General features: G+C 49.6%; 1 protein-coding gene across 4 annotated transcripts in view; it reads left to right on the forward strand.

Moving 5' to 3' along the window:
- Positions 1 to 18753, forward strand: part of NTRK3 (neurotrophic receptor tyrosine kinase 3) — a 373642-nt gene that overhangs the window by 301147 nt on the left and 53742 nt on the right. For all 4 annotated transcript variants that reach the window (XM_077317432.1, XM_077317434.1, XM_077317435.1 and 1 more), the window contains exon 13: positions 17828 to 17958. In XM_077317432.1, the coding sequence (XP_077173547.1) occupies positions 17828 to 17958 (131 nt within the window). The remainder of the gene's footprint in view (positions 1 to 17827; positions 17959 to 18753) is intronic.

Genomic DNA, 18753 nt, shown 5'->3' on the forward strand with positions numbered 1-18753 from the left:
GATGGTATCCATATTTGGCTTTTGTGGCCCTTTTTTCATGCTCAGGGAAATGCCCATTGCCACTTTGGGGTCAGGAGGCGAATTTCCTCCAGACCAGACTGGCTAGTGATTCTGTTTTTCTTTTTAGGGGGGGGCATCATCTGGTCATGGAATTGGGGTCACTGTGGGTGGGCAGGTACTTGTGAATTTCCTGCATTCTCCAGGGGGTTGGTCTGGATGACCCTGGGGATCCCTTCCAGCTCTATAATTCTGTGAATATTATTGACGGGGTGGTCTCTTCTGTCAAAGCTTCGAGGAGCTGTGGTTATGAATAAGCACCCCAGAATCCTTTTGCATATGTAATACCGTTGTCTTGCCTAGGAGGAGGTTCAATAATCCAGAGACACAATAGAGAATTACAATAGGCCAACATATGAGCATGTGCAGAAGGACGGCCAAATTCATGCTGGCAAATTCCTTGAGAGTTTTTTTTTTTTTTGGTGGGTTGTGGATGGGGGAAGAAGCTGGGGAAGGAAGGGCTGTGATGCCACCAAGTCGACCCTCGGCAGCTGCCACTTCTGCCATAGTCTGGAGGTTGAATATTTAAGCAAGCATCAGATGTGAGACTGTGCAATGCGCATCAGTTTGCGCAGCAGAGAAACTAAGCCATAGTTTCATTTACAACGGATGTGCTTTTCAAAGCACTGGTGAATGGGTAAGTGGCTTAAGCTTTTCTCTTAAATGGAAGCTTTGGGAGGGAAAAAAACCTCCTCATATTACTGTAGTTATAAAGAGTTTGAGATGCTGAAACCCACAAATCCTTTGAGATTAAGGGATGGGCGGGCAACAGATTAGGTAAGGTAATTGGCAACCTTTGGGGGAGTTTTGGAATGAAAATGACCAAAAAAGGCCTCTTGTGATGGAGTAATTTTCTCTGTTGTGTAAGATGAAGCCGTAGGTGAATGGGGAGCCGAGCTGCAATGGTTCTCCAGGCTGCAGTAGTGCTGGCTTTTGTATCTTTTAATGAGGCAGCTTTGCATTGTGGGATTCTTTGGGCATGCTGTAGAATCGTTCTGTGCCAGGGAAGTCTTCCAGTGGATTCCCATTTGGCCGGGAATGGAACTTCAGAAGACAAAAGGTGACACCGTTCTCAGCGCCTGGCAGTCTTTAAACATCTGTGTTGAAAAGGCATGTGATGTTTCCCCCTCTATCGTGGCCCCATGCCACGAGCTTAGGGGCCCCAGGCTACCCAATTGTGGCAGATCTTGGAAACTATGAAGTTTTGAGTCCAGTTTGGTATAGTGGTTAAAAGTGTGGATGTCTAATCTGACGAGACAGGTTTGATTCTGCATTCCTGCACATGCAGCCAGCTGGGTGACCTTGGGCTCACCACAGCACTGATAAAGCTGTTCTGACCAAGCAGGAATATCAGGGCTCGATCAGCCTCACCCTCCTCACAGGCTGTCTGTTGTGAGGAGAGGAAAAGGATGGTGATTGGAAGCTGCTTGGAGACTCCTTCGGGTAGAGAAAAGCAGCATATAAGAACCAACTCTTCTTCTTCTTCTTCTTCTTCTTCTTCTTCTTCTTCTTCTTCTTCTTCTTCAGTGGTACTTGTAAGACCAACAAGGGATGTGCAAGCACAGGTTGGGCCTGCTTAGTACTTGGATGGGAGACCACCAAGTAAGTCAAGGGTAACTACTCCTGAATGTTTTTCCCTACGCCCACCATTTTGAGTCATTTGGGCATGCCCCTATCCTCATTGCCATCCTCCCTCCCCCTGCTTCCCACTGTTCTGGAAAAAAATTGCCTTTTTTTAATATAGGGGAGCAATTGCGTTACAATGCTGTTTCTAAGTTTCAAAAAAGCGGTCTTGCATAGCAGCGTTATAATGTTACAACATTGTAACCCAGTTTTTTAAAACAAAAAATTACACTCAGGACACTTTGCAGGGAAGGGGGAGGTGATCAAGGGTGCAGAACAGTGGGATTAAGGGGCGCGATGAAAAAAACACCATATTTTTGGAAAGGGGAAGGGAGCAATGCATGATGGGAGGCTACCTCCGTCAGACTCAGTGCGGAAAGCATGTTGTGAATTTCAGCCTGGGAAATAAGGGGAGCAAAGCCCACATGTGGAAAGGCTAGAGTCGACTTGCAGCTCCCAAAAGAAATCCAAAGTGAGGCTGAAACAAGCTATGTCTCCTGGAAGAGCTTTCTCACATTGCTTAGCCTTTGAGGCCTTCTCTGAGCCCTGAATGCTGGGAAGATGAAAAAGCAGAGGGTGGGTGAGGAGAGAACCTGAAAGGGAGCTAGAGGTGAGGGCAGGACCGGTTGGGACATGAGAAACATCCCAAGACCCAAGTGACCAGTTTCTCAAGACAGGGGACAGAGGTCATCTCTAGCTCTGGGCAAGGCCAGGAAGCAACGTAAGCTTTCCAGGAGAGCCGGAAGATCGGCATTAGGTGGAAAGCCAGGTAGGAATGGGGATGCCGGCTGGGGAGCATCTTTCAGCGCCTTCAGCGTTTATGCTGCGCCTTTCAGCTGGGTGGGAAATGACACAGGGTGGGGTGGTGCAGGAATGGGGAGGGGTACACAGGCTGAGCCAGCTTCCAATGGCAGCAGGAAAAAGCACCAGAGGCTCTGAGGTTTGACCTCATAGTTCGGCCTTCTGCCAATCCTCCCAGGGACAGATTTGGACCAGAACAGACTCCCGTGCGCCACTGCGTGCCACTGCCTGCTCTCAAGAGAGGCCAAAGACTGCAGGAGAGCAACTTTTTCTCAGGGTATTTTTGGCATTTCTATGTGCGACAGAAACCAGAATGTGTGGAGGGAGCAGTGAAAATAAAAGAAACATTTAAAAAAAAAAAATTAAGCCATACCTATATATATAAATTTTTATTTTCAAGAAGGCTTCAGTTTCATTTCAGTTCCAGGGACCATTCTCCCACAGTTATTTGCAAGACCCCCAGTGTAAGATGTCTGTGATGACCCCATCGCAGCCCCTCCCTGCTCACACATCCCCCATTTCATCCCTCCTTTGCTTGCTCTCCTGCCTTCATTGCATAGCTTCATGCTTTTCCTTACCCTTTTCCTTTGTTCCACCAGAAGGGCAAGGAAACCACCCGATCCCCAGGGGGAGAGGCAGGTAATCCTGGCTCTCTTGGTCTCTGCTTCCTCTATGGCTTCCAAGTTTTCCCCCCATCAAGCTGAGGGTCCGTGGGTGTTATGGATTTTGCCAGGCCAAGGCCTTTGGTATGGGCCACGTGGCCCCTGGGTACATAACGCTGATTGCCAAGCCATTTGGCTTAACTGTGTTATCTCCCATGCCTTTCCTTTTCCCCCTTCTTTTTCTCCTCTCTCTCCTCCCTGTTTTAGGGGTTTTGCAAAGTAATATAAGGAAAAGATAACACTGAAGCATGAAATAGGCAGTGAGCTGATTCGCAATTCCTGAATATTCATCATGTTCGGATATACTTAGCGGGTTGGATTCCAGAGCCACGAGCCAAGTTTTGTTCACAGAATATTTTGATTGATTTACACATTTATGCTCTGCTTTTGTCCTCAGTTGGGATCCCCAGCAGCTTAGGACATCTTTCTCCTGTCCTCCATTTTACCCTGACATCTACAATCACTAGAACCTGAATCTCCACAGCACTTTAACCACTCCACCATGCCGCTTCTTGTCACCCTGAAAGGGAAGGGGGCTACAGATCAGAGGAGCATGGCCTGGGAGGTCTGCACTGAATAGGCAGAATTAGTGGACACTGTTCAATCAAGCAGGGAGGGGGGGATGATTCCCCCTGGAATGGGGTGAGTGGATCCAACTCAAAGTCTTCCTAGACTCTTTGAATCCAAACCAGTGTCCAGAGTCTGTCCAAAACAATGCTAAATGTTACAAGATGTTATCCAGCCCCTGGATATTGCTTGTTTCCCCATTTTTTAAGAACCATCCATGGTAGTAAGTCTGGATTTTCAACACCCTTCCTGGATTGTTTTCAGGGTCTCCCATCTGTTGATCACCTGCTTACAGTTAGAATCTTAACACCGCCCGTGGCGCCACGGGTGCCACGGAATAAATAAAATGGTAAGGGGTTATGGGGCGGGATGTGTCCGGGATGAGTGAGGGGGGTCCAATCCGGACCCTTCCTCCGGACAGACAATCGGAGGGACCAATCGGCAGCCGTGCAGCGCCTGCCGATTGGTCCCTCCGATTCCCAGCCCCAGCAACTGCGAGCCGCGCACAGCGCGGCTCGCAGTTGCTCCTTTGCCGCCGGCCTTCGCGCCTCCAACGCGTCAGGCCGCCCACGCCTCTCGCCGCGTCAGGCCGCCGCACGAGGGAGCCCCCGCCAGCCGTGCTCCGCGCGACTCCCGGGGGCTCCCTTGCCTAGCACCCGCTGTGTTTATTTTATAGCGGGCTTGATCACTAGTCATAGAATAATAGAGTTGGATGGGACTTCCTGGGTTATCCAGTCCAACCCCCTGCTCCATGCAGGACACCCACAACCCTCTCACTGACAGTGTAACCTGCCACCCCCTTGTACCTTCACAGAATCAGCCTCTCCATCAAATGGCTATCCAGCCTCTGTTTAAAAATCTCCAAAGATGGAGAACCCACGACCTCCCGAGGAAGCCTGTTCCACTGAGAAACCACTCTGTCAGGAACTTCTTCCTGATGTTTAAAGGGAATTTCTTTTGCTTTAATTTCATCCCATTGGTTCTGGTCCATCCCTCCAGGGCTTGAAGATGGTCATCAGATCCCCTCTCAGTCATCTCCTCTCCAGGTTAAACAGACCAAGCTCCCCCAACCTTTCCTCATTCATCTTCGTTTCCAAACCCCTCACCATCTTTGTTGCCCTCCTCTGGACACTCTCCAGTTTGTCTACATCCCTCTTCAACTGGGGTGCCCAAAACTGAACACAGTATCACAGTTGTATGCTTCTCCCATCCCTGTAACACCTCTGCTACATGGATTTTTTTTCACATGGAACCCATAAACCCTTTTGGAGCCCATCCAAGGAACCCGAATTCTGCAGCATCCCCAGCTGAATTCTGCGATTCTTGCTTCTGAGCACCACGGAATTCCCTTCCTTGAGCAGAAAGGGCCGAATAACTTGGAGGCTGCTTTCTGAAAGCTCTCAACTTTCCCAGCTCTTGCCGTGATCAGGATTATCCATCTGAGCGCCAGGATGCCATTAAGTTTCTTATTACGACATTGTTAAGGCACTAAAGTCTGAAATCAGAGGACTCCCGGGACTCTCAGCCTCTTCCACTTAAGTCCCCTTTTCAATCCAAAAAATGGGGAGGGGGATTACAAGCGGAATTTGTCTGCCACAGCACTTTCCAATCAATGGAAGGAGGGGGAATTGAAACTGGCTGGAAACCTCCAGCTTGCTCATTTCCCTGTGAAATGCAACTGTATCTCTCTTTTTTAAAAATACCTCCTTTGCTGGAATGAGTGAATTGAATGGCAATTGCAGCTGATGTAAAACAAACCCGTCTTCTTTGCATCCCCCCCCCCCCAAATATAACCACCACCACCTCGGTTCCTGCCAGGCACACGAGACAGCCACTCTCTGAAGACTCCTTTCCTCCACTCCAATAAATTTGCTTCCAAATAATGTGTAATTAACTGTGTGGTATTGAATTAATGTTCCAGCTGAAGTGCTTTGCAAGTCTGGGCCTCAGAAGGCGGGGAGACGGGAGAAGAGGTGGCTGGTGGGAAATAGAACCTACTTGCCAGCAAGTTTCCCTTCTCTTCTCCTCTTACGCCCTTTTGGGCCCCTCCTTGCCAAGAACTTGGTTCTTTTCCACGGTGTCTTCCCCCACCCCCAATAGTTTTGGTTTATGACAATAACACGGAGAAATGGATTCTACTTTACATCAAGCAGAGCTTCTGACGGTAGTTTCTCGGATCCAGCAAACAAGATTAATGGGACCGTCTTGCTGATTTTAAAAAGTTAAGCATTTAGGAGGAAAAACTGGATGTTCAAGGTCTTCTTGAACCCTATTTGGGGTCGGTTCTGCTTTGATTGGGGGTCTCCATTGTGCCCCCCCTCCAGCGGTGAGAAGCTGGATTTGGAACTGGAGCGTCAGGCTTACCCCGTACTTTGCTACAGAAGCTCACTGGATGGCCATGGGGGGAGCTGGCGTGGGTCCCTGGGGAGGGGGAGGGGGGAAGCAAAGTTTAAATATTGAAAGAATCCTCTTGAGTTGTTCATTGCCCAGATACTTTAGCTATGATATCTTCTCTGTATGTGTGTATTTTAGAAAGTAAACAGAATACGGAACAAACAAGATAATTATATGTCATAAACAAAGATTCAAATATTTTCCCGAACATCCCCTTCATTACATTTTTTAAAAATGTGAAACATTGTCTGTAAGGTGCAATGAAAATCAGTTGAGATGCATTTATATTCAGCATTTATTGTTTAGCACTGCATCTTCATTGTAAGCCATTCCTTTATCGTATTTTACACTGTTCCTCATTGTAGATTTATCTCCTGCTTTTATACATATAACACCCCCCCCCATCTCTCCTCAAATGTCCTAACTGATCTGTTTCACAAGTAAGCTGACAGCATTGCCATTACGGCATACTCTGCAAGTTTATTTTACCCACTCTTCTAATGGTGGGCAAATGTTTGCTTTCCATTTTGTTGTGCAAATAGTTCTAGTCATTGGTACCATATATCTAATTATTTCTTCTACCATTTTTGGCAGATACTTAGGCAGTGTACCTAGTAACATATTCCTAGCTTCAATGGGGATTTCAGTCTTTAAAATATTTACTATAGCATCCTCTTTATGGTTGTCTGGTTGTGGTTGTTAATAATATTAATTGATATTGATATTGATATTGATATTGATATTGATATTAAGATATTAATATATTAATATATGACATGTGGTGGGGTACTCTTCCTTTGGGGGAGGCCCATAGATGGTTGATGGTTCTACTGTGTTTGTCCTTCCTTCCTTCCTTCCTTCCTTCCTTCCTGCCTGCCTGCCTGCCTGCCTGCCTGCCTGCCTCCCTCCCTTCCCTTCCCACTGACATTCAAAAAGGACATTCTGCTTTTTTTTCTCCAGTAGCCCCTTCCTCCATTAGGTAGACCGTCTGTGACTGACCCACTAGCAAGCCTCCATGGCAAGAGTGAGGACTAGAACTTGGGTCTCCCTGATCTTAGCCCATCTGTCTAAGCCAGGCTTTCAACCAGGGTTTCATGAAGGGTCATCCCAAATGGGTGGGGGTTAATTCATCTGTACACAGCCCGTGGCGCCACGGGCGCCACAGACTGTATAAAGGAGTAAGGGGTGGTGGGGAGGAGTTAGGGTGGGACCGGTCCGGGATAAAAACTCGGAGGGGTCCAATCAGGAGCCGCGAAGCTGCTCCTGATTGGCCCCTCCAAGTGTCCATCCCGGCCCAAGCAGGCAATGGGGAGCCACGCGAAGCGCGGCTCCCCATTCCCTGCTTCACTGGCAAGGGAGCACCCGCCAGCCGCGCATAGCGCGGCTGGCGGGTGCTCCCTGCCTGGCGGACTGACGCGGCTGCCGGGGACTCCCGTCCGTTCTTCCGACGGACCTCTCAAAATGGCCGCCGCCCCCGACAGCCAGCAGCCGCCTCCGCCGCCGCCAGCTGGCCGCCCCCAAAAATGGCCGCCGCAGCCGCAGCTCCAAGCCGGCACGCCCACGAGAGCCAGCAGAAAAACATTAACCCTGTAGGAGCCTTTCGCAGCTCCAAGCCGAGAGGCAGCAGAAAAAAAAACCCTGTAGGAGTCTTTCGCAGCTCCAAGCCGAGAGCCAGCAGAAAAAAAAACCCTGTAGGAGCCTTTCGCAGCTCCAAGCCGAGAGCCAGCAGAAAAAAAAACCCTGTAGGAGCCTTTCGCAGCTCCAAGCCGAGAGCCAGCAGAAAAAAAAACCCTGTAGGAATCTTTCGCAGCTCCAAGCCGAGAGCCAGCAGAAAGAAAAACCCTGTAGGAGCCTTTCCCAGCTCCAAGCCGAGAGCCAGCAGAAAGAAAAACCCTGTAGGAGCCTTTCCCAGCTCCAAGCCGAGAGCCAGCAGAAAGAAAAACCCTGTAGGAGCCTTTCCCAGCTCCAAGCCGAGAGCCAGCAGAAAAAAAACCCTGTAGGAGCCTTTCCCAGCTCCAAGCCGAGAGCCAGCAGAAAAAAAACCCTGTAGGAGCCTTTCGCAGCTCCAAGCCGAGAGCCAGCAGAAAAAAAAACCCTGTAGGAGCCTTTCGCAGCTCCAAGCCGAGAGCCAGCAGAAAAAAAAACCCTGTAGGAGCCTTTCGCAGCTCCAAGCCGAGAGCCAGCAGAAAGAAAAACCCTGTAGGAGCCTTTCCCAGCTCCAAGCCGAGAGCCAGCAGAAAAAAAACCCTGTAGGAGCCTTTCCCAGCTCCAAGCCGAGAGCCAGCAGAAAAAAAACCCTGTAGGAGCCTTTCGCAGCTCCAAGCCGAGAGCCAGCAGAAAAAAAACCCTGTAGGAGCCTTTCGCAGCTCCAAGCCGAGAGCCAGCAGAAAAAAAAACCCTGTAGGAGTCTTTCGCAGCTCCAAGCCGAGAGCCAGCAGAAAGAAAAACCCTGTAGGAGCCTTTCCCAGCTCCAAGCCGAGAGCCAGCAGAAAAAAAACCCTGTAGGAGCCTTTCGCAGCTCCAAGCCGGCACGCCCACGAGAGCCAGCAGAAAAGCATTAACCCTGTAGGAGCCTTTCGCAGCTCCAAGCCGAGAGCCAGCAGAAAAAAAAACCCTGTAGGAGTCTTTCGCTGCTCCAAGCCGAGAGCCAGCAGAAAAAAAAACCCTGTAGGAGTCTTTCGCTGCTCCAAGCCGAGAGCCAGCAGAAAAAAAAACCCTGTAGGAGCCTTTCGCAGCTCCAAGCCGAGAGGCAGCAGAAAAAAAAACCCTGTAGGAGTCTTTCGCAGCTCCAAGCCGAGAGCCAGCAGAAAAAAAACCCTGTAGGAGCCTTTCCCAGCTCCAAGCCGAGAGCCAGCAGAAAAAAAACCCTGTAGGAGCCTTTCGCAGCTCCAAGCCGAGAGCCAGCAGAAAAAAAACCCTGTAGGAGCCTTTCGCAGCTCCAAGCCGAGAGCCAGCAGAAAAAAAACCCTGTAGGAGCCTTTCCCAGCTCCAAGCCGAGAGCCAGCAGAAAAAAAACCCTGTAGGAGCCTTTCGCAGCTCCAAGCCGAGAGCCAGCAGAAAAAAAACCCTGTAGGAGCCTTTCGCAGCTCCAAGCCGAGAGCCAGCAGAAAAAAAAACCCTGTAGGAGCCTTTCGCTGCTCCAAGCCGAGAGCCAGCAGAAAAAAAAACCCTGTAGGAGCCTTTCGCAGCTCCAAGCCGAGAGCCAGCAGAAAAAAAAACCCTGTAGGAGCCTTTCGCAGCTCCAAGCCGAGAGCCAGCAGAAAAAAAACCCTGTAGGAGCCTTTCGCAGCTCCAAGCCGAGAGCCAGCAGAAAAAAAACCCTGTAAGAGCCTTTCCCAGCTCCAAGCCGAGAGCCAGCAGAAAAAAAACCCTGTAGGAGCCTTTCCCAGCTCCAAGCCGAGAGCCAGCAGAAAAAAAACCCCTGTAGGAGCCTTTCGCAGCTCCAAGCCGAGAGCCAGCAGAAAAAAAACCCTGTAGGAGCCTTTCGCAGCTCCAAGCCGAGAGCCAGCAGAAAAAAAAACCCTGTAGGAGCCTTTCGCAGCTCCAAGCCGAGAGCCAGCAGAAAAAAAACCCTGTAGGAGCCTTTCCCAGCTCCAAGCCGAGAGCCAGCAGAAAAAAACCCTGTAGGAGCCTTTCCCAGCTCCAAGCCGAGAGCCAGCAGAAAAAAAAACCCTGTAGGAGCCTTTCCCAGCTCCAAGCCGAGAGCCAGCAGAAAAAAAACCCTGTAGGAGCCTTTCGCAGCTCCAAGCCGGCACGCCCACGAGAGCCAGCAGAAAAGCATTAACCCTGTAGGAGCCTTTCGCAGCTCCAAGCCGAGAGCCAGCAGAAAAAAAAACCCTGTAGGAGTCTTTCGCTGCTCCAAGCCGAGAGCCAGCAGAAAAAAAAACCCTGTAGGAGTCTTTCGCTGCTCCAAGCCGAGAGGCAGCAGAAAAAAAAACCCTGTAGGAGTCTTTCGCAGCTCCAAGCCGAGAGCCAGCAGAAAAAAAACCCTGTAGGAGCCTTTCCCAGCTCCAAGCCGAGAGCCAGCAGAAAAAAAACCCTGTAGGAGCCTTTCGCAGCTCCAAGCCGAGAGCCAGCAGAAAAAAAACCCTGTAGGACCCTTTCGCAGCTCCAAGCCGAGAGCCAGCAGAAAAAAAACCCTGTAGGAGCCTTTCCCAGCTCCAAGCCGAGAGCCAGCAGAAAAAAAACCCTGTAGGAGCCTTTCGCAGCTCCAAGCCGAGAGCCAGCAGAAAAAAAACCCTGTAGGAGCCTTTCGCAGCTCCAAGCCGAGAGCCAGCAGAAAAAAAAACCCTGTAGGAGCCTTTCGCTGCTCCAAGCCGAGAGCCAGCAGAAAAAAAACCCTGTAGGAGCCTTTCGCAGCTCCAAGCCGAGAGGCAGCAGAAAAAAAAACCCTGTAGGAGCCTTTCGCAGCTCCAAGCCGAGAGCCAGCAGAAAGAAAAACCCTGTAGGAGCCTTTCGCAGCTCCAAGCCGCCACGCCCACGAGAGCCAGCAGAAAAGCATTAACCCTGTAGGAGCCTTTCGCAGCTCCAAGCCGAGAGGCAGCAGAAAAAAAAAACCCCTGGAGGAGCCTTTCGCCGCTTCAAGCCGGTGCCCTGGGAGCCCCGGCAGCCGCCCACAGCGCAGCTGCTGGGTGCTCCCTGCCCTCATGGCCCCAGAACACAATGGAGCCGCCGGGAAAGCCGCAGAAGAACAAAAAAATGCAGAGGAGCCGCCACAGCCCAGCGCACCACACCTGGGACTCCCCGGCAAAAACTACGAGACGCCGAGGAGCCGCCGCCTGCCTCCTCTTTCAGGTAGCCTGTCCCTCGCTCTGTCCCTCGCCTGCCGCTCACTCTGGTCCCCACCTGCTAGCGCCCATTGTCTTCTTCATACAATGGGCTTTTTTACTAGTATATATATATGATAGATGTAGTTATATCACCTGATAAACTTTCAATAAATTTAAATATAGATAGATAAATTTAAATATAGATATTTAGATTTGTTATGTATATATATAAAATTGTTGAACATTTTTCAGGTGATATGACCATATATGGTCATTCTGCCCTGCCCTCCCCTCCCCAAATGGCCAATGAAGGGCCTGGAGGGGAAGGGGAGGGGCCCCAGGTAGGTGTGTCCACAGCTGTGCTTTCCAACCATATTCTGCACAATCGCATAACTTCTGGGATTTCTCGAAGCCTGAAGAATGTTTCAGGGGTTTCTCAGTGGCAAAAAAGTTGAGAAAGGCTGGTCTAATCACTGAGAATTCCGGAGAATCCATATGGCCAACAATCTTCTCTTTCCCCATGGTAGCAACCAAAAGGATCCAAGCTGGGAATCTGAGTCAGGGTTGTAATTCCAGACAGAATATAGTAAATTATTCTGCTTGTGATGAATTCCCTGTGTGATTCTGAGTGTGGAACATATACTCCCACCAAGATACCCAAAACCTTTTTTGAAAAGTGACAAGTGCTTTTAAAATAATCAGGCCTTAATTCAGCCCCCAGATCCTACCATGGGCTTGTGTGGAGGCAACTGGTCTGGGGATTCCACCCTTTCTGGGTCCCCACCATGGAATGGAAGCCTCCCTCCCACTGAAGGCCGTTCTGTGGGGCTCTCTCCTTGGACCCTTCTGACCCTCCTGCCTTTCTCACCCAAGGTTGTTCTCACGTCACTCATCATCGGCCTTGACTGTCCAGGCAGTGGGTGTCGTAAGGGCCGGTGCCTCACAGCCATCTGCGGAGGTTTGACATTCATTCATTCGGCGCCAGTTAGTTATGTATCTTAATTACACCCATTGCCGTCCCGATTTGTGAATTTTACATTGGATGTTAATAGTTGCGGGATTGCTCAGTCGGCGTGTGATTTATTGTTACAATTATTCAAAGGAGAGATTAGTGAATAATTTTGAATAATGAAGAAATAAGAGAGGCCCGGTATCTTTTCCATGGACAACTTGTGAACAGAAAGAGGGAAGGGGGAAGAGAGAAGAAACGGCAAGATGGAGGGAGGGGGAGAGAAACACCACTGCGCGTTAATTATTCTCTGATTTGCATGATGCGCTTACCCATTGTCATTATTCATAGAGCATGGTGGGTGTAAGCCGAGCTTTAGAAGCACATAAAAGGGGAGACTCCTGCCAGGATGACTTTCAGATCGACTCGGGAGATCAGTGTGCAACAGGGAAGCGCATGAAACAGGGTGACTTTAAAGCAAGTGAGGAAGAATGAGAGACGCTGAGAGGATTCTAAAAGGAAACCCTTCAAAGAACCTGCAAAAAATGGTTGGAAGAGAGGCACAAAAGAAGAGCGGATGATAGAGCCTGGCCAGAGGATCCGGAGCCCCTTCTGGTGCGCCTGTGGACGGACCGTGCCATCTCAGAGTGCTGCTGGGGTGGGACATTTTAGTTATTTAAGGACTTGTACCCCACTTTTCTCCCTGGACGGGTCCAAAGCAGCTTGCAATAGAACAAACACTGTCTAATTAAACAAGCTAGCCTATGGCACCTGCCCAAGATGTTGCTGGTGCATTCATTAGCTGGCACATTTGTAGACATTGGCTATGAGTCACAGGTCAGGAGCTCTTGGGCTGTGGCGACTTGGCTTACATCCAGTGCTCCTGCCCCTGGTCATGCCTGGCTTTTATAGGGTTCCCATAAAGGAATGGGAAGGCAAAGATGTTTAAGAGCCGCTAAGCCATTCCTCCTCCACTGTCCCTTCCTGCACTCTTTGCCCCAGAAGAAGAAGAAGAGTTGATTCTTATATGCCGCTTTTCTCTACCTGAGAAACTCAAAGAGGCTTATAGTCGCCTTCCCCACAACAGACACCCTGTGAGGTGGGTGAGGCTGAGAGAGCCCTGAGATTACTGAAGAAGAAGAAGAGTTGGTTCTTATATGCCACTTTTCTCTACCCGAAGGAATCTCAAAGCAGCTTCCAGTCGCCTTCCGTTCCTCTCCCCACAACAGACACCCTGTGAGGGAGGTGAGGCTGAGAGAGCCCTGATATTACTGAAGAAGAAGAAGAGTTGGTTCTTATATACCGCTTTTCTCTACTCAAGGGAGGCTCAAAATGGCTTCCAGTCACCTCCCCTTTCCTCTCCCCACAACAGACACCCTGTGAGGTGGCTGAGGCTGAGCGAGCCCTGATATCACTGCTCAGAGCCTTTGCGGATGCCCTCAGACATCTGCCGTATTCTCGTTCCCACTCCACAGCTGCCACAAGTCAATGTTGCAGTCAACCTGGTATTTCTGTGCCTCTCATTATTGCTGTGTATTGCCTGGAACCATATTACCTTGAACCATTTTTGGCCATTTTTGTGATGTCAGGGAACCCAGGGAGGGTGAGAGGCTCAGGAGGCACCACGTCCCGAGGAAGCCTGTTCCACTGAGGAAACACTCTGTCAGGAACTTCTTCCAGATGTTTCTCCGAAAATCCTTTTGAACCTGGCTAAGGAACACCAGACATCTTCTTGGAAGAGTAAGTGGCAGCTCCCTCTGTACCAGGAGGCTGTACATGGCTGTATATAGATCAGCCTCCCAGGTGCCCTTGCCACAGAGCTCACCCCAGGGTTGGGGAGGGAGCAGCCTGTGTTAAAAATGGATATGCGACAAAGAGGAGAGAGGTTTCTCTCTCCCTCCCTCTTTGTACTTTTTGTTGTGAGTAGAACCAGATGCATCCTCATCCCAGCGTCCTTGGACTGTTGCAGCCATGGGGTCATCTGCATAAAGGTGGTGAATGCCGATTGTTTGACGCAAAAGTCTAAGTAGAACTGGGTTGGGGGAGAGTTTCAAATCTTGGCCGTCTTCTCAAGGCAGTTCATGCATCCTCTGGATGCTGGTGAATTCTAGACTAAGCAGCATTTGAATTTAGTGTCCCGCTTTTTGCTTGGGCCAAGGAGTACCCAGATTCCCAGTGATGCTTAATATTTATGGTAGAGTGAGCAGGTCACTGGGCCTTATTTATTGGGGCTGTGCAGCCGCCTAAGTAGCTCTGGCCAGACCAGTGAGATCAGAGCTTGGAAGCCAAGCAGGGCTCCCAGTTGGATATGAGGCTTCCAGCAAGAGGGAGGTTGCTGTTCAGAGGAAGGCAATGGGAAGCCACTTTTGCACATTTCTGGCTAGGAAATCCCTGGTCCTGGATTGCCAGGAACTTGTTGTGATTTGATGGTGCATTTTAATTGTTGTCGTTAATTCTCCACACTGAGATGTTTGACTGGTCGATGATATTCTGCAGTTCAAGATCTACCTGAGTTCTTAGGAACTGCAGATATATCTTCACAGATTTCTGAGCTGGTGTCATTTGCTCAGTGACTGGAATGTGCAGGTGTTTCTTGGAGTTTCTAAGCACTGTGCTAGGAGCTCCAGTGGCAACGGGCAAGATAACTTCTCTCCTCCCAGATAACAACAACAAAATGTATTGTGCTGTTTATTGAAGGCTACCACAAGGGGGAGTGACCCACCTGTCATCTGCTAAACCTCAGCACCCCCATAGAAAATGTTCAGGAGGTAGGGACTGCTCCTGAATAGTCAGGAACCAATAAGATGCAATCCAGTAATTCCCCGGTATTCTTGTTCCCTCAGAGAGTCTTTGTGTATCTTCCACTCATCTTTGCTTTGCTTCTAAATCTAATGCTTCGGACATATCAGGGTTCTGAATATTTGCAAGTACACTTATGGGGCTTCTCTTCTGCAGACATCTCAGCTTCTGTGAGCAGGAAACATTGTTCTTTTTGCTTGGGGAAATATTCCCTTATATAATTTCTGGCATGTGGTCTGAAGTGATAGAGTCCAGCAAGTATCTTACCATGCAATCTGCTCTTGGTTTACACAAGCTGTAAAATCACCACCACCATCATCTTGATTTCACAGAAGAGAGAGTTGCAGATCCAACTGCAGTTTCAGGACCAGAGGATCGATCCCCTTCCTTTTGAGAGGCAGATTCTTCACTTCAAGAAGGACGTAGATAAAATTGAAAGGGTACAGAGGAGAGCGACGAGGATGATCTGGGGCCAAGGGACCAAGTCCTATGAAGATAGGTTGAGGGACTTGGGAATGTTCAGCCTGGAGAAAAGGAGGTTGAGAGGGGACATGATAGCCCTCTTTAAGTATTTGAAAGGTTGTCACTTGGAGGAGGGCAGGATGCTGTTTCCGTTGGCTGCAGAGGAGAGGACACGCAGTAATGGGTTTAAACTTCAAGTACAACAATATAGGCTAGATATCAGGGGGGAAAATTTCACAGTCAGAGTAGTTCAGCAGTGGAATAGGCTGCCTAAGGAGGTGGTGAGCTCCCCCTCACTGGCAGTCTTCAAGCAAAGGTTGGATACACACTTTTCTTGGATGCTCTAGGATGTTTAGGGCTGATCCTGTGTTGAGCAGGGGGTTGGACTAGATGGCCTGTGTGGCCCCTTCCAACTCTATGATTCTATGATTCTATGATTTGTGCTCTTGTCATGGCTAATCATGGCGATTTTAACTTGGAGAGCTCATCATGCAGTGTGACTAGGAGCAGGATATCAAGTGGGGCCATGGGAAACAGCAAATGATGGATTTAATTTTAAAGCCATTCATTTTGGTAAAGGAAGAAACTGAACAAACTGATAATCATCCAGAATGCATTGCAGTTCAAATTGGCAGCTGTGGAAATAAAAAGGCTCGCAGCATTTGGGAAATGCAAATCTTTTACTTAAAAATAATAGCAAAAAAAAAAAAAGCACCCTTTCAGTTTAAAAATGAAAAGTATAAACAGAGATGGACCCATGAGAAGGGGGGAACGAACTAAATTTTAAAAGCCCAAACCAACAGGATTTTAAAATGCGGCACTCCAAATCAACCCCAGAAGTGTCACCCAAACAAGAAAGCATAAGGCCACTCCTGCACAAATAGCACACATGGAGAAAGCAAAAGCAGAATGGGAAAATGTGCTAGTGGCCACCTTTGGGTGTCACAACAAACCCTGCTTGTGATGCACATGGGGACAGCATGTTCACAACGCTGACATGATCCAGTCTGTTGAGGGGAAGTACAAAATCCCAGGAGGCCGTATCATGCTGGGCATCATGAGAATGAAAGAAGCGGCCACTGAGGTCCACAGCAGTGGGCCTGTTCCAATCGAGCCGATTCTGAATAAGGAGGAAGTTTAACAGGGGCCTGTGGGGATGTGGTGCTCTCGGTAGGCGTGATCCCCCCCTTTATACTTGGCACCTGATTTCTGGATTCCCAGATCAGGAATCTGTCAAAGGGCTCAGACATTCTATTGCAGGTGCCTGGCCAAATTCCACACTTGGCCGGAGGATTCCAAAAAGCAGGAATCGTTCAGTCCTCTGCTGGGACCAAAGGGGGCTGCCTTTGATGTAGTGGAGGAGCAGGCGGCAGGAAGATACGCATGGGGGGGGAGGTTCAATGGCAGCAGAAAGGGCAGGCATTGCATGATAACGTTATGCTCACCCTGTTGTCACCTGGGCGTGGGCTTGGGCTTAAAAGGTGCTACGTGGAGGAGCCCTGCCTCTTGCACCAGCCTCACAGCCCAAGCAGCTTCCCTCTCACCCACCCTGTATCGTTGGCTGTTAAGCTTAAGTCTGTATGGCCACTGGATGATGTCTTTATATTACATTTTGTGACAGCTGGCGGTTTTGGCATGGGATGGAGCCTGTTTGGGGGGAGTTCAGTCTGCCAGGTTGGGGACCTCCCTACGGGGTGGCAGGTCTGTGAACAGGGCCGACCCAGCTGGGGAGGCTTGGGACTCGTGTTGCCAGGTAGCCTGGGGTGGAACCAAAAAGGAGGTGGGTGCCTCTCCTTGGCACCCTGGGGCTTAGAGTGCCAGGTTGTCTGGGGCGGTGCCAAGGGAAGTGGGCGCTTCCTCTTGCCGTCCCAGGAGAACATTTCCCTATGGTGGGAATCCAGTGGGAAGGGGACCTGCGTTCCTGGCGGGGGAATTGAGTGGGCTTCCCATGGATGGGATCCCAGCAGCAAGGAGGCCTGTGTTCCCAGTGGGGATCCGGATGGGTTCCAGGGCGCTGCTGGGGTCTAGGTTCTTGCGGTCTTTGGGGAGTGAGACAGCCCCATTTCCTTCTCCTGTTGCAATCCACAGAGACCCTCCCCTCCCCAGTAAGTGTGCACACAAACATGTTTAGCTCTGGAGTGTCAGCAACACCATAAATCCTAAATGGTGAAAGGGGGGGGGGATTGGTGCTTCTTCTGCCCACGGAAATACCATCCTGTCCGTGGAGCTTCACTGCTGCCTTTGTGCCGTGGCAATATCAGCAAGGCACGTCCATTAAACAATTAAAGAAAAGGCCGATGAGAATTATCTGGAGAGGCATCATCCCTCCCGAGTGCCGCTTGTTACATCTCTCTTCCCAAGCAAAAGAGGTCTAGACTTCCGAGATTTTGTGCCAGCCGACCATCTTCTAATTAGCGGCCGTAATTGTTTGAGAGCCATTAGGCTGGTTTCCGTTCCCAGTCCTTTGACATTCTCATCAGCTAAGATGTGCTTTGGCCTCTCTTTTTTTCCCGAGCAAAAACTGAGATGATTTTGATTGAGTCTGTGTTTAGAACTTGAGTCTGTGTTTAGTCTATGCTGGACCTCCATAAGAATTTTGGTATTCCCCCCCCTCAACGATTTCCTGTGCTCCACATCATAGAATCATAGAGCTGGAAGGGACCTTCTGGGTAAAAATGTAATAATGTGTCCTCCGTGGCACTCACCCTTGCTTCCCCTCCCCTCCTACCCCCTGCCGCCTGCAGATGTGCAGTACATTAAGAGGAGAGACATCGTTCTGAAGAGGGAGCTGGGCGAAGGCGCCTTTGGAAAGGTGTTCCTGGCAGAGTGCTACAACCTCACGCCCACCAAGGACAAGATGCTGGTGGCGGTCAAGGTAAATACCACAGGGGCGTGGGCCACGCGGCTGAGGCTGGTCCCTCCGGGAAGGAGGCGAGGATGAGCACTTATACCTGGGAGGAAGCCCTATTGCAGGGGTGGCCAAATGGTGGCTCTCCAGATATCCATGGACTACAATTCCCATGAGCCCCTGCCAGAATGGCAGGGGCTCATGGGAATTGTAGTCCATGGACATCTGGAGGACCACAGGTTGACTACCCCTGACCTAGTCCAACTATGTGTATGCAATATGAATGGATGCATTTAATTTTGTGGGAGAGGGTATTTGGTGGGATCAGGGCAGGGCAGACCTTAGCCCCAGGCCTCTTTTGATTTCAAATGGCTCTCTGTGAGCCATGGAGCAAGTACCATTGTGCGATTCCATGTTTTATTATGTGCACCATTAATGTTCAAATGCATACCCTGAATGGGGGAAAGAACTGGATGCCAAGAGGCCAGAGATAAAAATGGCACCAAACACACCTCCTTTACAGCTTTGAGAAACAAAATGGGGATTTTAATGTATCTGCTGGTATTTTTCCTTTATCCCACCCTTCCTCCAAGAACCTCGAGATTGTATATAAGGCTAATTCCCCTTAATTATTTTCCTCACATTATCCCTGCAAAATAGGGTAGTTTTAGCAGGGACGGCTGGTCCAGGCTCACTCCATAAATGGATATTTGAACCCTAGTTTTACCAATCCTAGTCCAGCACTTTAACCACTACACCACACTGTCTCTTGGCCGTGGTATTCAATAACATGCAGAAGTGGTCTCAGTGCTCAAAAGAACA

Source organism: Paroedura picta, chromosome 18 (assembly GCF_049243985.1).
Source record: "Paroedura picta isolate Pp20150507F chromosome 18, Ppicta_v3.0, whole genome shotgun sequence".
NCBI classification, from domain to species: Eukaryota; Metazoa; Chordata; class Lepidosauria; order Squamata; family Gekkonidae; genus Paroedura; species Paroedura picta.